Here is a 13,654-nt window from a genome sequence, read left to right on the forward strand (position 1 = left end):
CAGCACACCGAGGAATGAGGAAATCTGCAGAAAATATTTTCTGCAGATTTTCTCATTCAGACCTCAAGCTGCCAGAGATTTTACCAGAAGCATTGGAGAAAACAATTAATGTCTCAATGGCTTTTTGTTGTCTAAAAATAGGGATACTAGTCCCACTGGGGTTATTAGATCAGAAGAACCATACAAAGTGACTTAAATCTAGTATAAGCATGAAAACAAATTACCACATTTCTTGGAAATTATTTTGCATTTAATTTCTCTTGTGGTTTTTTGTTTGAATTTTTATTATACAGCAATAAGACAACTATTTCAGCTTCAAAGAAACATCAAAACATCAAATCCATGGGATAGGACCTGTAATCTGACATTTTATCTGAACATCACATTAGTAGGGAGATGTTCACTTACAATAGCCAAGTTTAGAGAATACTAATTGCCAGGTCAGGGATGATATCCTCTCTGAGGAAAAAATAAAAGGAGTCACAAAGGGGATCCCAGTATGGCTGAGCACAACAGGCAATTTGATTTAATAGGTGCCTAAGAAAGGCTTTCATGGTGAATGGATACACTGCTGAGGTATAATTAAGAATAATTAGGTGACATTATCGAAAGTACATCTTCATTTTAGTACAAGGAGACTGTTCAAAGCAAAAGTACCAAAGAAATGGAATAGTCATCACAGGAGACTCCTTGCTTGGAAACTTCATAACAGAACATGAATCAGTCTTGTTTTGGGAGATTGGCTGTGTTTCCTGAGATGCTTACTAGCAAATCATGAGACAGAGGATAAATAGATAGGTAAAGTACATTTCTTAACATGTTTGAGTAGACTAATTTTTACAAACCTGTCTGTTTCATTGTATTTTTTTGTCCTACACATCTTCCAATTGTTTGTTATCTGGGCTTTTAATATTGAGCCTTGTAATATTCTACTTAATTTATATTCAGCCTTCTACACCCAAATGTTTCCAAAAATAGTTTTGCAAGAGCAAAAGCTGAGTTCTGCTGCTAAAAAAAATTACATGAAATGTCACATTTTATTCTTTTGCTTGGAATTTTGATATGGAAAATCTATCCACACCACTTCTAAATATGGAGTTAATCATAGGGCTTGCTTTTTGAATCGCTTGACTGGAAACTCAAAGCCACAAGCAGATAGCTGGCTTGAATTCCACAGTGGTACATGAAAATTCAGATTTAGATCATATGTTCCTTTTAATATCATTTGATTGCAAATGACTGGAAATATTTTTAAGTAATGGAAGGTAAAATTTTTGTTAACTATGCTACAAAGAAAATAAAAAAAATCAGCTCACATATAAACTATTTTTGTCTTCAAACATAATTATATTCCTTCTAAAATATCAGTATAAATATTTCTCTTTTTCTCCCCTTATTTTACTGAGGTTTTTAGGTTTTACTAGTCATGGGGCAAAAGACAGAGAGGAAGGAGAAAAGCAGATATGGTCTCTTCTGTATCACTAGGTAGACACTGTCAGAAAGGAAACATTATGAAAGGTCCCAAGCATAGAACTAATGCAAAAAATAAATTTTAGGCCTGCTATTCAATTATATAAATCCACTGATTTATTTTTACTTATTTTTTTTCTGCTGTTGAAGGTTAACCTATTCACCATCTAAAATCTACTGGGAACCTATGGCAGGGGTGATAAGTGACAATCTGTTTCTTTCTGATAAAGAAAATTTTAAATTTTCACCTTTCATCTGGAAATAGCTAGACCTGGCAAAAAAATGGGACACCTAAGTCAGCTGTTGGCTCAGTTTAATGCTTGGTTTAATAATAAGCAATAAAAAAGTTAAGGGAAGTCATAAAGACCTACCAAATGATCTTAGAGACAGGCACGCAGAGGCCTTTCTACAATCCTCCACATCCACAGTGTGCCACCAGCTGCTTTTTTTAATTCCAAGCAATCCAAGTAATAAATTCAGATTCTGCTTTTGAAGGCATCATCCAATCATCCTTCCCTTTCTCCAGCTGCTACAGGTGGCTTCCCCTAGTGGTAGGTTCCTGTCCTGGGGCACAAGCGATGAATAACTTACCTTTTCCTCAGAACCATATACAGTTATTACCTTGTTTTAACTCTAAATGAGATCCTGCCTAAACGCAGTTGCTTCAGGGCAGGTCTGTGATAATTTGTGTGAATTACAGGTGTTGTGCCAAAATCTGCCATTCAGTGTGACGTGGGGGTTATGTTACCAGGTGAAAAACAGGATGGACTTCTTGGAATTAAGGACATTGAGATGTATATGTAGGTCACAGCACAGGTGGCTGGAGAGATTGCTTGACAGTAGGACAATGGACTCCTTTGATGGGAGACAAAATTTGCTCCTCTAAAACTTGCTTGTTCCTCTATTTAAATATGGCCTTAAAAGATAAGATGTCCTCAGAGGGTCAATTAATTTGGCTCTCCCTCCCTTCAGCTTTCAAGATAAGATGAAGGTGGGGAGACCCTTAAGGGGGAATATCAGGAGTGCAATTTGTATTCTTAAAAAGTCTAGTAAATTCTTAATTTTAGGGTGAAATTTATTTCCTTCTCTCTTCTGCTATTGCTTACTTCTCTAAAAATAAAACCTACACAAATCAAAAGGAAAAAAAAACCAAAAAAAATGTCTCAGGATAAGTCTCAGTAATAAGGAAGACCAATATGAAAATTTTCTCTGCAGTCTTAATTACAAAGTCTTGTGTTTTATGATGTCATTATTCCTATTTTATACACAGGCCTCCCCATTTTTTCTTTTAGCAATCTTGCAGAGTAGGAAAGCATTTTTTAAGCACTCAAAAGGAAGTGCACAGAGGATTTCTTTTAATGTGCAAAGAAGCTGTGCTGTCATTAGCAATGAAGCAGTGCTGCTGAGATCCAGGATTGAGAACATTTCCTGTGCTTGCCACAGAGTCCTACTATTGTCTAAAACAAATCACTAATAATCTTCCTAAAGTTTGCTTATGATGTAATTACTTCTCGTCCTATTAGGGGCACAGGAAAGGTCAGCCATGAAGTCACTCAAGATAGCTAACCACCTTTGTCCCCATCTCAGTACAGAGCCGGATGACAGATGGTGGGCAAGACATGCAAACACGGAAAAAAAAGTCTGAATTTAATCTCATGTCATCTTTGTCATCATCGAACACTGAACAAGGCAGGCTCTAAAGATAAACAGTATCCACTTAAAGCCGTAAAATATTTTGTCAAAGTGCAGACACAAAAGTTGTTGAATTACCATTGGCTTTTCATACCTCTGGCATCTCCAGAGTTGCAGCAAAGCTCTTTGAACATATAAAATTCTGTGATGTGATGTGCCAAATGCTCCTGTCACTAAAGTCAGCTTCAGTTTGCATGCATTGTGCGAAGTGTCTGAAGCTGGCTGCAGAGCAATGGAAAATTCTGTCTTCAAATGGCCACTTTCTGCTTGTGAGATGAAAGCAAAACGATTCCTGTGCTCCTTACTAACAACTTCAGTGAAGACGTTGTTCAGTTTCTCTGTTCTTTCTAATTCACAGCATATTCTTGCTGTGGCTTAAAACTTAACAGGAGTGGAAAGATAAGTATGAAGCAACCACAGCTGACTTTTTGCAATTACTGCCCAGGCAAATTAAAGGATCTATCCTATTTTGTATGTTAAACTTTCAATTTTTTCAGTGTATGCTGCAAGAAAGAGCAAAGAAATGGTGTGAAAGTCTTCAATTCCCCATTCTGATTCTCTATTATTTGGTGCAGTGTAATCAGCAGCACAGTTTCTTACAAATAAGACATGTGATTCAGACAAGTAAACAATTTATCTGATTTTCAGTGTAGTAACACTTGTTTTGATTTAGAGTTCTACAGGCTTTTGTATCTGCAAGTGTTGGTAAACGTCCCAGAAAGACCCAAACAAGACACTTAACTGCTTTAGCATTTTAGAAACTTTTTAATATAAACATGTTTCTGAAAAACCAGTGTTACATTCACATTCCCCTTTGACCATAGAACTGAACTTTTTTCTCGATACATATTTTCATAAAAGACATTTTCTTTGAACAACCCGAAGCAAATCCAGCTGATGTATTTGGATCCTGTTCCTTACTTTTGACAGCCATCTAGTGGACACAACGCAGTGCAACAGAACAAAATTTCTGTCGCAACAGCAATGTCTTTGTGGTTATCTGGTGGTGCAAACTACAGGGCCTCTTCCAGCTGGTGAAACTGCAGTTCTAGTTAACAGACTTCTAAATTCTAAAAATTCACTATTTTATAATCTAACAGTGAAATAATTCGTAGAAGTTTGCCTTAGTTTCTGACTGGAAGAAATGACTGGTAATATAATACTCGTATCATATCCACAAAAGGTGGGTGAAGAAAATAAATCTGAAAAGAGAACCATATATTCCTCTAATCCACTTAAATGCTTTTGAATCAGTTGAATATTTAAGGCCACTGTTAGAAAAGTCAATTTAGTAGTCACTCTTTATTCAAAGTTTTTCTGCTGTGAGACATCTACATTTATATTCATTTATTTCTATCTAACTTTTAACTTTTGCTTTAAAGTTCTCAGACAAGCTTATATATATATATGTATATTTGAAATTATGTTGCCATTGCAGAAATTAGTCTTATTGAGCACAGGAGTAAACAGTCGTCTTCTGTTTTACCTCAAATTGCAGGAATGATTTGCCCTCCTGCCCTCAATAGAGCAACAAAAATAGAAAACTGTATTGTTTAGGAATCTATGTTTTGTTGCAACTGCTTAAAGGAAAAAAAAATTAGGCAATGAGATAGAAATGTTAGGAAATTTGGGTATAATGAGCCAAATCCTTCATTAGTATTATGATTATTTTGTGCTCCTGGAATATTTAGGAATTCAAACTCAAAAAATATTGATTGAGAGTAAAAGTAGTCATGCTAGTAACAAGGGTAATAGGGTTATGAACTTATGGCAGTACAAGCTGCAAATGACATTTTACAGTAGGAGTCATACTATCTTGACCTTTCCAATACATTTTTAGATATTTTTTGTGAGCAGATCTCGCAGTGATCACAAAGATGCAACAAATAGGGAAAATGAATGGCAAAGAGGAGCTTTGCACTGTTCAAGATCATCTAGCAGGATAGTGACAGAACTCTCATTTGATGTCTCATGGTTTAATTTTAGTTTGAGATTGATAAAGTATAGCACATTTGAGTACACAGAAAAAGTTACATAATCAAATTAAATTTTGGAAGAAGTGTATGTGTTCTGATGTACAGCAGTGAATTGTTCTGCAAACTACAGAGAAAAGATAATTAAATTACTAAAATTTCTTGACATTTTTAATACTACTTTCTGTATTTTTTAAAAAAAGAGAAACATTGCCAGGCAATGAGCATCTCTGTCAAAATAGGCAATATATGTTTCTTTGATCAGTTCATTTAACAAAGCTGAAGCAGGCCACAGGAATGCTGTCATTTCAGTAAAGCACTCAAGTGGCAACCTCACTGAAACCTCAAGTCAATGGCACATAAAACAAGCTAGTGTAGAGAGCAGCATGTACCTTCTGTGACACCAGTGCTAGGCTGAAGTCTAATCGACAACTGACCTGTTCTGCATCTTTTCTCTTCGACTGTCATTAGATGTAACTGAATACCAGTGGGTGTTCTTCAAATGAGTTTCAAATTGAGTACTTTATAGGGGCTCAATACAAATACATATTATGGTGCTAACACTTATCCATGTTTAAAAAATCATGTGAAAGATCCTTTGTTCATCCCTCATTCTCTTAAATACTTTAGCAGTACTATTTAAGTTCCCAATAATATGGCAAATGAGCCTAAAGACCTAGTCTTGTTAATCCACACATTTGTAACCTCTGAGATTATGTACCACAACACATTAAGTCTAAAAATGAATCCACATGCTCCAAAAAGACTCCATATAGTACCAAATGCAGCTGTTGGGCTGCCAAGCAACATAGGTTGCCATAAGCACATACTCTCAGCATCACCCACCCTGTGCAAGTGTCTAATTGTTTGCAGACTCCTGTTCAAGGTCTTTCCACTGATTCTGAAAACCCTTTGTGGAAATATCACAGTCTATGTGAAACAGTATACTCTCTTTCCCTCCCCTCGCCCTTCAGCCTCTTGGGACAATTGTGTTCCCTAGGAAAGATAAGCCATTCTTCATACCAAATACAACAAGCAGAAGTGCTGGATCTAAACTGTCATTCAAAGACACAAATGGCTACAGAAGTTGTGCAGCTTGGTGGTGAACAAAGAACTCATTGCTTCAATCTGGTTGCAAAATAGCAAATCTAATGCAGTCAGATGTGTCCAAGCACACACATATGCCTTAAAGCTACCCCTGCACTTTGTTTATTGGGATAAGAAGAAATACATTCTTGAAATATTTTTGTAGCAATAAAATATTGTGATTGATTACTTGATAACAAAAGAGCCCTCAACTGCCTTAACAATAGGAGACAGGATAATGAGGGTCCAGCTCAGGAGAGATAGGGCCTGAAGAAAAGAACAATGAAACATCATGTTTCCTCCGGTATAGACCTCATGGATACTCTCCATGCAGAGGAGCATAAAGCTTCCTCTATCCTAATAGTGGGGTTTTTCCTCTACCAAATATCTTTTCCTTCAGACTCGTTTGTTTTGTTTATCAGTAATTTTAAAGTATTTCTCTTGTGTGCCTTGTGTTTTCGCTCAGCAGCGGACATCACCAGGTCTTTATTTCCCCATTGCTATCAAGAAGCAATTAGCTATGCTAATTTTGTCAGAAGAGTGTTTATTAATTTCAACATTCTTAAGTCAGTGGCATAAATATTTTTCTCTTCTTTTTGCAGTTTCGATGTAGACAATGGTACATCATCAGGACGAAGTCCCTTGGATCCCATGACAAGCCCTGGATCAGGGCTAATTCTTCAGGCAAATTTTGTCCACAGTCAACGTAGGGAGTCTTTCCTTTACCGGTCAGACAGTGACTATGACTTGTCTCCAAAGTCCATGTCCAGGAACTCTTCCATTGCCAGTGATATGTAAGTACATTATAAAATACGTCTAGTCTGTAATTTGTCCACTGTCTTAAGATTTTTCCAGGCACAAGAATTTTTTTTTTTAAATCAGAGACAGTAATCACTTATGATACTGAAGTAATGGAAAATTGTTTGCTTATTTCTTTAGTGAAGGTTATACTTTTTCTGCAGCTTTCTGGAGGTAAGGATATCATGAGAGTGTACTTGACATGTGTATGCACTCTATTATCTTTGACAGAATAATGCTGACAGTCAATACTGGTGTACTAAAACACTACGGAAAACTCCTATTTTCTGGATATTAAGATATTTTCAAGACAAACAATACAATCTCAATCTTCCTTCTTCATATTCTTAAGAAATAGATTCCATTTATTTGCACTAGCGATTCACTACCTGGCAGAAAAAAACTTCAAGAGGGACAAAAATTATTTCAAATACCCTTTTAACTAAAAGGCAAAATTTTAACAGAAGACCTTCAGAAAGTTATTCTGCTCTCTCTCGCTGTTCTTCTGTGATGTGTGTATTTTCTGCTAGTGAGTCATACTTTTCAAGTGTGTGTAAACCCCAGAGTGCATGTGTAGTGGAAGTCGGCTGCAAATCTCTGCTTATTCGTAAGACAGTAAAAACATTCAAATGCCCTATCTTCTAGTCACTTCTAAGTAGGAGAAATTAATAACTCTTTTTTTTTGTACACTTCTTTGCCTTATCTGCTCAAATTTCATGCCAAGTAGGTGTTTATGGTTCAAGTATATATTACTGAAATAAAGGACCAGGCTTGTAAGTGAGTGAATCCCTTAGTGAATGAATAAGTCTAAAGCATTAAAAATCCAACATTAATATAAATGCTGGTTTTAGTGAAGCAAAACCTAATCAATATCCTCTTTAAAAAAATAGGAGTAGGCATAAAAAAGGAAAAGGATTTCAAAACACATCTGTTATTTAACTTGCAGTCAATATAAATGAATGCTCCTATTTTCAGCATTTTTAGAACTGTTGTTAGTTCATTCAATTATAGCTCTTTTTCTCTGTATAGTATTAAGGTAAGAAAAAATCCTGCCTTTATAGAGGGTTAATGTAAGGTACATGTCTCAGTTAAGCCCTGTAGCTTACTCAGTAAGATTTGTGCCCAGTGTGACCAATTGTGGTTTAGACAAAATGGGTAAGAACAAGACCAAGTCATCTTGCTTTGTTATAAGGAAAAATGCTTTTTTCTTGGAAATAATGCCCCCCTTCCAGCAAATGCTCCTCTAACAGATAACCTTTGTTTTAGATGGAGAAGAGTCAAGCTTTTAGTGTGGCACCTGTGCCAGGATACATTTATAAAGAGTTTTACATTCAGGAGGGCAGTCCAGGTCACTGCATTGCTTAGATGAGTCATTTCAATGAAGAATTCAATTAGTACTCCATCCTTGAACTCATGATCCACTTCATTTCCTAGAATTTTGGGTAATATTTCAGCACATGGCAGTAAATTGGATAAACAATTGAATTACTGAAACACCAAGCACATTTTTTCCTTTTTTTCCTGTCTATTCTCCCGTTCAAAACTTTCTTCAAACACATTTAGATATAAAATCTATTGAACCTCACATCTTGATAGATTTTCACAGTCTCCTGTCACAGATGAGCTGTTGTATAAAGAGTGTAAATATTCCTGCAACTGTTTAAGTATGGGACCACATCACAAAATGTAAAAGGCAAGTTGTTTTAAGTATGGAATATTAATCATATATTAGTAAGCCTAATTGTAATAAGCTTGGTTGTATCAGAGAAATGAAGTGAAAGAAAACCAAGGAATGAAAGAGGGGAAAGTTTAAAAAGATGAAATAGAGAGGGAAGGAAATAAAAATCACAGAGGTCTTTATATATGGATTCAACAAGAAACTGGATGTGGTCATGAAAGGGAAACCCAGTGAAGATCATTAAAATAGAGAAACAGCTCTGGCTCAGGACATTGCTAAATGAGGTGGAGGATGGAAGAGTAGTCAAGGGAAGTATCATACAACTTTCAGGTTACTCCCTTTTGTGTCTGTATGCATGCTTAAATATTGCATGTTTCTTAAGCATGAGAAAAATATATTACAAAATATACACATTCAAGTAATTCAAGTGGATTAATTGTACTTAACAGTTTAATCTAGATCCCCTAGTTCTTCAATACTTGAGCTACCAACCTGAATATTTCAAAAGACATGCATCTTGTATTTGAAAGTAATAGAACATAAAGAATTTGGGCATTTCTATTACTCTCAAATACTGTGCTTACAGTAATACATTTAAGTCAGTAGCAACAAAAACAAAACTTCAAGATTTTAGTCAAGTATGGAAAGTCATGATAAGACAGACAGTGGATGGCAGTGCTAAAGTGCTGAATTCATCCTTCTGTCATTATTTATTATGTGCACAGCTCCAGCCGAGGAAGAGAACACGTTGTGCTCAGTTGTTTGCAAACCCAAAAATGAAAAGATGGGCTCTACTACAAACAACTTAAAGTCAAAGCACAAGGTGACTAATACAATCAGATAGTATCCCCAGAAGAAAGTACAATGCAAGTCATTATTACCTCACAGAGCAAGCAAAGAGAATTTCATTCAGGAAGTGGAGGTGGAAAGTAACAGAAACAAGGTCACAGAAGAAAGAGGGAAAGTTTCTTAAAATCAGAGAGACTAAAGTACATTTTGAAGTGAGGAGCTGGATTAGCTATGGAAAAGAATAAAAGGACAAGTGCAAGGCTGCTCTGATGAGAGGTTAGTGGGACAAATGTGGGTGCAGTTAAGAGAGGCAGAAAAGACCGTTGTATGTAAGAAAGGAAAAGAAAAGAAAATGGAGTGGGAGTCAGTAACATATTCTTTCAATTATCCCTTGGAAGAAATAGCGTGGTTCTTGAGAAGAATAAAAGCAGGACATGGAGATGACATGAGGAGATTAGAAAAAGCTGTTCAAGGCTGTGAACTGGAGATGCAGGTAGTCTAGACAGGAAGATGCAAGGTCCAAGGCAGAAGAGCACTGATGTGTTGTGAAACCCTGCTGTGGGATTTTCAGCAAAGAGATGAGGATGTGCAAGAGAAAAAGTAACTGAGCAAAGCAGTGAGGGGTACTAAGCCAATATGAGAAATTATAGGACAGGATCTGTGATGGGAGATGGGGGGGGGGGGGGGAATAGAGGATGGAAAACAAACAAACAAGTCCCCAGCAGTAGTGTTGCAACATAGAGGAAAAAGAGAACCTAGCTGAAAGATGAGCAAAATGATCAGTGTTGTTGTGGAAGAATTGCCAGGTTTATATTTGAAGACATCAGTAAAGCAGAGTGCTTCGCATATGTCTTGCCCAGGTGGCCTGATTACTTAATACTGACCTGTTTGAACTGCTGTGGCTGCCCAGAACTTGCAAAGGCAGGCAGAAGCAGAAGTGGTAATACTTTTTATTCCCTTCTTGCTAAGGGATCATCGCCCTAGTTAATGGAGCAAGAAATCAAATTAGTAGAGAATTTTCATTTTAGCAAAACCCAGGTCCCTAGCCAGGTTAAAAAAGGGATTCCTAGGAAAAAAGCCAACAACCAGTCCAGTGGCTGCATCATAGCCCATGTTTTACTGCCACTCTAAAGGGAGAAAAAATATTATTCCCCCATGATCCTGAAGAAGCATAATAGGGGGTAGCAGACTAGATCAGAGCACCAAAACATTCTCAGTAGACAAGTCTGCCTGAGCTCCAATAGATCTTCTGAGTGTACCTCCCTTAAGTCTATCCTTCTCCCATTTCCACAAGATCATAGAACATAGCTCAGATGCAACATTCTGGTCCTCTCAGAACTTGGACAACGGAACCTCACTCACTAAAAAAGGAACTGGTATGGGGAGTTTTACTCCTTCTTTAAATCACAGAATCATAGAATAGAATAGAATCAACCAGGTTGGAAGGAAAAGACCTTTGAGATCATCAAGTCCAACCCTTATCCACTACCGCTGTGGTTAGTAGACCATGGCACTAAGTGCCACATCCAGTCTCATCTTAAAAACCTCCAGAGACAGTGAATCCACCACCTCCCTGGGCAGCCCATTCCAATGCCTGATTACTCTCTCGGTAAAAAATTTCTTCCAACCTAAACTTCCCCTGGCAGAGCTTAAGATTGTGCCCTCTTGTCCTACTGCTGGTTGACTGGGAGAAGAGATCAACCCCCATCTGGCTACAACCTCCTTTCAGGTCCTTGTAGAGAGTGATGAGGTCTCCCCTGAGCCTCCTCTTCTCCAGGCTGAACAACCCCAGCTCCTTCAGCCTCTCCTCATGGGACTTGTGCTCCAGCCCCTTCACCAGCCTTGTTGCTCTTCTCAGGACCTGCTCCAGCACCTCAATATCCTTCCTGAGCTGAGGGGCCCAGAACTGGACACAGTACTCAAGATGTGGCCTCACCAGTGCTGAGTACAGGGGAAGAATCACTTCCCTGGTCCTGCTGGCCACACTGTTCCTGATCCAGACCAGGATCCATTGGCCTTCTTGGCCACCTGGGCACACTGCTGGCTCATGTTCAGCTTCCTGTCAATCCAAACTCTCAGCTCCCTCTCTGCCTGGCTGCTCTCCAGACACTCTGTTCCCCAGCCTGTAGCGCTGCTTGGGGTTTTTGTGGCCAAAGTGGCACTTGGCCTTGTTGAACCTTATCCTGTTGGAATCAGAGCATCTCTCCAGCTTGTCCAGGTCCCTCTGCAGAGCCCTCCTGCCTTCCAGCAGATCAACACTCCCCCCCAGCTTGGTGTCATCTGCAAATTTGCTAATGGTACACTCAATCTCCCCATCTAAATCATGGATAAAGATACTAAACAGAACTAGGCCCAGCACTGATCCCTGGGGGACACCACTAGTGACCGGCTGCCAACTGGATGCAGCACCGTTCACCACCACCACCCTCGGGCAGAGAGTGCACCTGTGTCATAGCTTTGAAAAGAGATGTTGGAATTTTTTCCCTATGTCTAAACCTCACCACCCCCAATCGTTTTTTTCCGGAATGGGCGGGTGGGAACGGAGCAAAGCCGCACACACCGGGCAGCGCAGGAGCGGGGAGAGGGCGAGCTCTCCCGGGAACGCAGTTTCCGCGGGGACGGCTGGGAAGTCTTTGGTTCGGGGGTTTTTGGGTTTGGTCCGCGGACCGGACGGAGCGGGAAGCTCCGGTTTCGGCCACCTCCTTTTCTTTTCCTCAGGGGAAGTTGTTTGTTTTTTTTTCCCCACGGGACACTTCGAGGAGGACGACTGAGAGAGAGAGACCGACCCATCTCAGAGCTTTCGGTATTCTGCTTTCAGGACTGCCTGTGGGAAGAAGGACTCCTTCATTGCCGGCTGTGAAGCCGCTGGCCGCTGGCTGCTGCGGGCGCTCGTGGCTGCGAGCTGCTGTTGAACTGCCGGGACAGTCCTGCATTTCCCCCTCCCTTCTGTCCCCTCCCGCCCGGTTGCTGCGGGTTTTCTTCCCCCCCCCCCCCACCTGGGGGATTGGGACTTTGTTTTTGTTTCTTCTGACAGTTTTTGATTGCACCATTTGTTGTTTATTCAGATTTTGTTAATAAAAAGCTGTTCTTTTCCGCATTTCCACCTGAATTTTCTTAATTTCTGAATTGTAGCCTTGTTAAACTAAGACAACCTGTCCAAGCCGCCAGCTTTTTCAGGAATATGCTATGGGAGGTGGCTCATCTTAGAGCAGCTCATCACTGTTTTCTTGATCAGCTTATAATAAGATAATAAAAGCTTATAATTAGATAAGCTCTAATTAATATTATTACACAGAGTTTGCTAATTTCTATTAACACTTGCTTCTGTCTTTTAAAGGCACAGAACTCAGCCAAGGAACACTGCAGGGTCATTGGTCAGATGATCTGCCGAATGGCCACCAGCACACCCATTACCTGAACTGGATAAACTAATGCTATTTTGCCTCAGTAATTTCTGTAGATAGCAGCATCCCTCTGCTGCTGTCTGTGATAAAAGAAATATCAAGAGGATGTAATTTACTCCAGGGCCTTTTCCTTATAATGACAGTTACAGAGGATATATTTTCTCATGCAGAATAGGAAGGCAAAGTACAAGTGATACAGCTTATTATTCTGTTTCTGAGCCAAGAAGGTCTGGTTTTATTAATAAAATGTTGTATGAATCTGAAGTTACAGAGGAAAAAACCCATCTTTTTCCTGAAAGGTACTTACGAAGACTCTGGGACGACAGACGAGACATGCAGTTACTGAGCAGAGTAATTGCACCTCAGTTTAGCAAATTAGAAATAATTGTCTTTCTTTCCAGATAAATTGCTGCTGAAATTCCTTATGAGGTATCATATTCTATTTCTAGGAATCTCTCATATTACTATATCATGGATATTATTGGCTGAAAAGAGCCAGTTAAACTTCAAAGTCCAGCCCTGCTTTAAAAATATCTTAATGCATTTTCCACGTGGTTCAGTTTAGAAAAAAAATTAATGAAAAAATACATTAAATTGCTTGAGAGACTTATTTGTTCAAGGAAAGAAATGTGCTTACATGACTTAAGAAAAACAGGCAATATTTTGCTTCATTGGGTTTTGCTTTTTTGTTTTTAAGATCCTTAAATTAAGTTCCAGATTGCAGCCTAAATTAACCTAAGTAATTTATAAGTCATTTACAATCC

The 13,654-nt window shown here is 38.7% G+C and overlaps 1 protein-coding gene across 3 annotated transcripts in view; it reads left to right on the forward strand.

The window, feature by feature from the left end:
- Positions 1–13,654, forward strand: part of PDE4D (phosphodiesterase 4D) — a 340,514-nt gene that overhangs the window by 216,629 nt on the left and 110,231 nt on the right. For all 3 annotated transcript variants that reach the window (XM_018070368.1, XM_018070370.2, XM_018070369.2), the window contains one exon: positions 6,824–7,015. In XM_018070368.1, the coding sequence (XP_017925857.1) occupies positions 6,824–7,015 (192 nt within the window). The remainder of the gene's footprint in view (positions 1–6,823; positions 7,016–13,654) is intronic.

The sequence above is a fragment of the Manacus vitellinus genome, unplaced genomic scaffold (assembly GCF_001715985.3).
Source record: "Manacus vitellinus isolate BGI_N305 unplaced genomic scaffold, ASM171598v3 scaffold_18_pilon, whole genome shotgun sequence".
Lineage (NCBI taxonomy): Eukaryota > Metazoa > Chordata > Aves > Passeriformes > Pipridae > Manacus > Manacus vitellinus.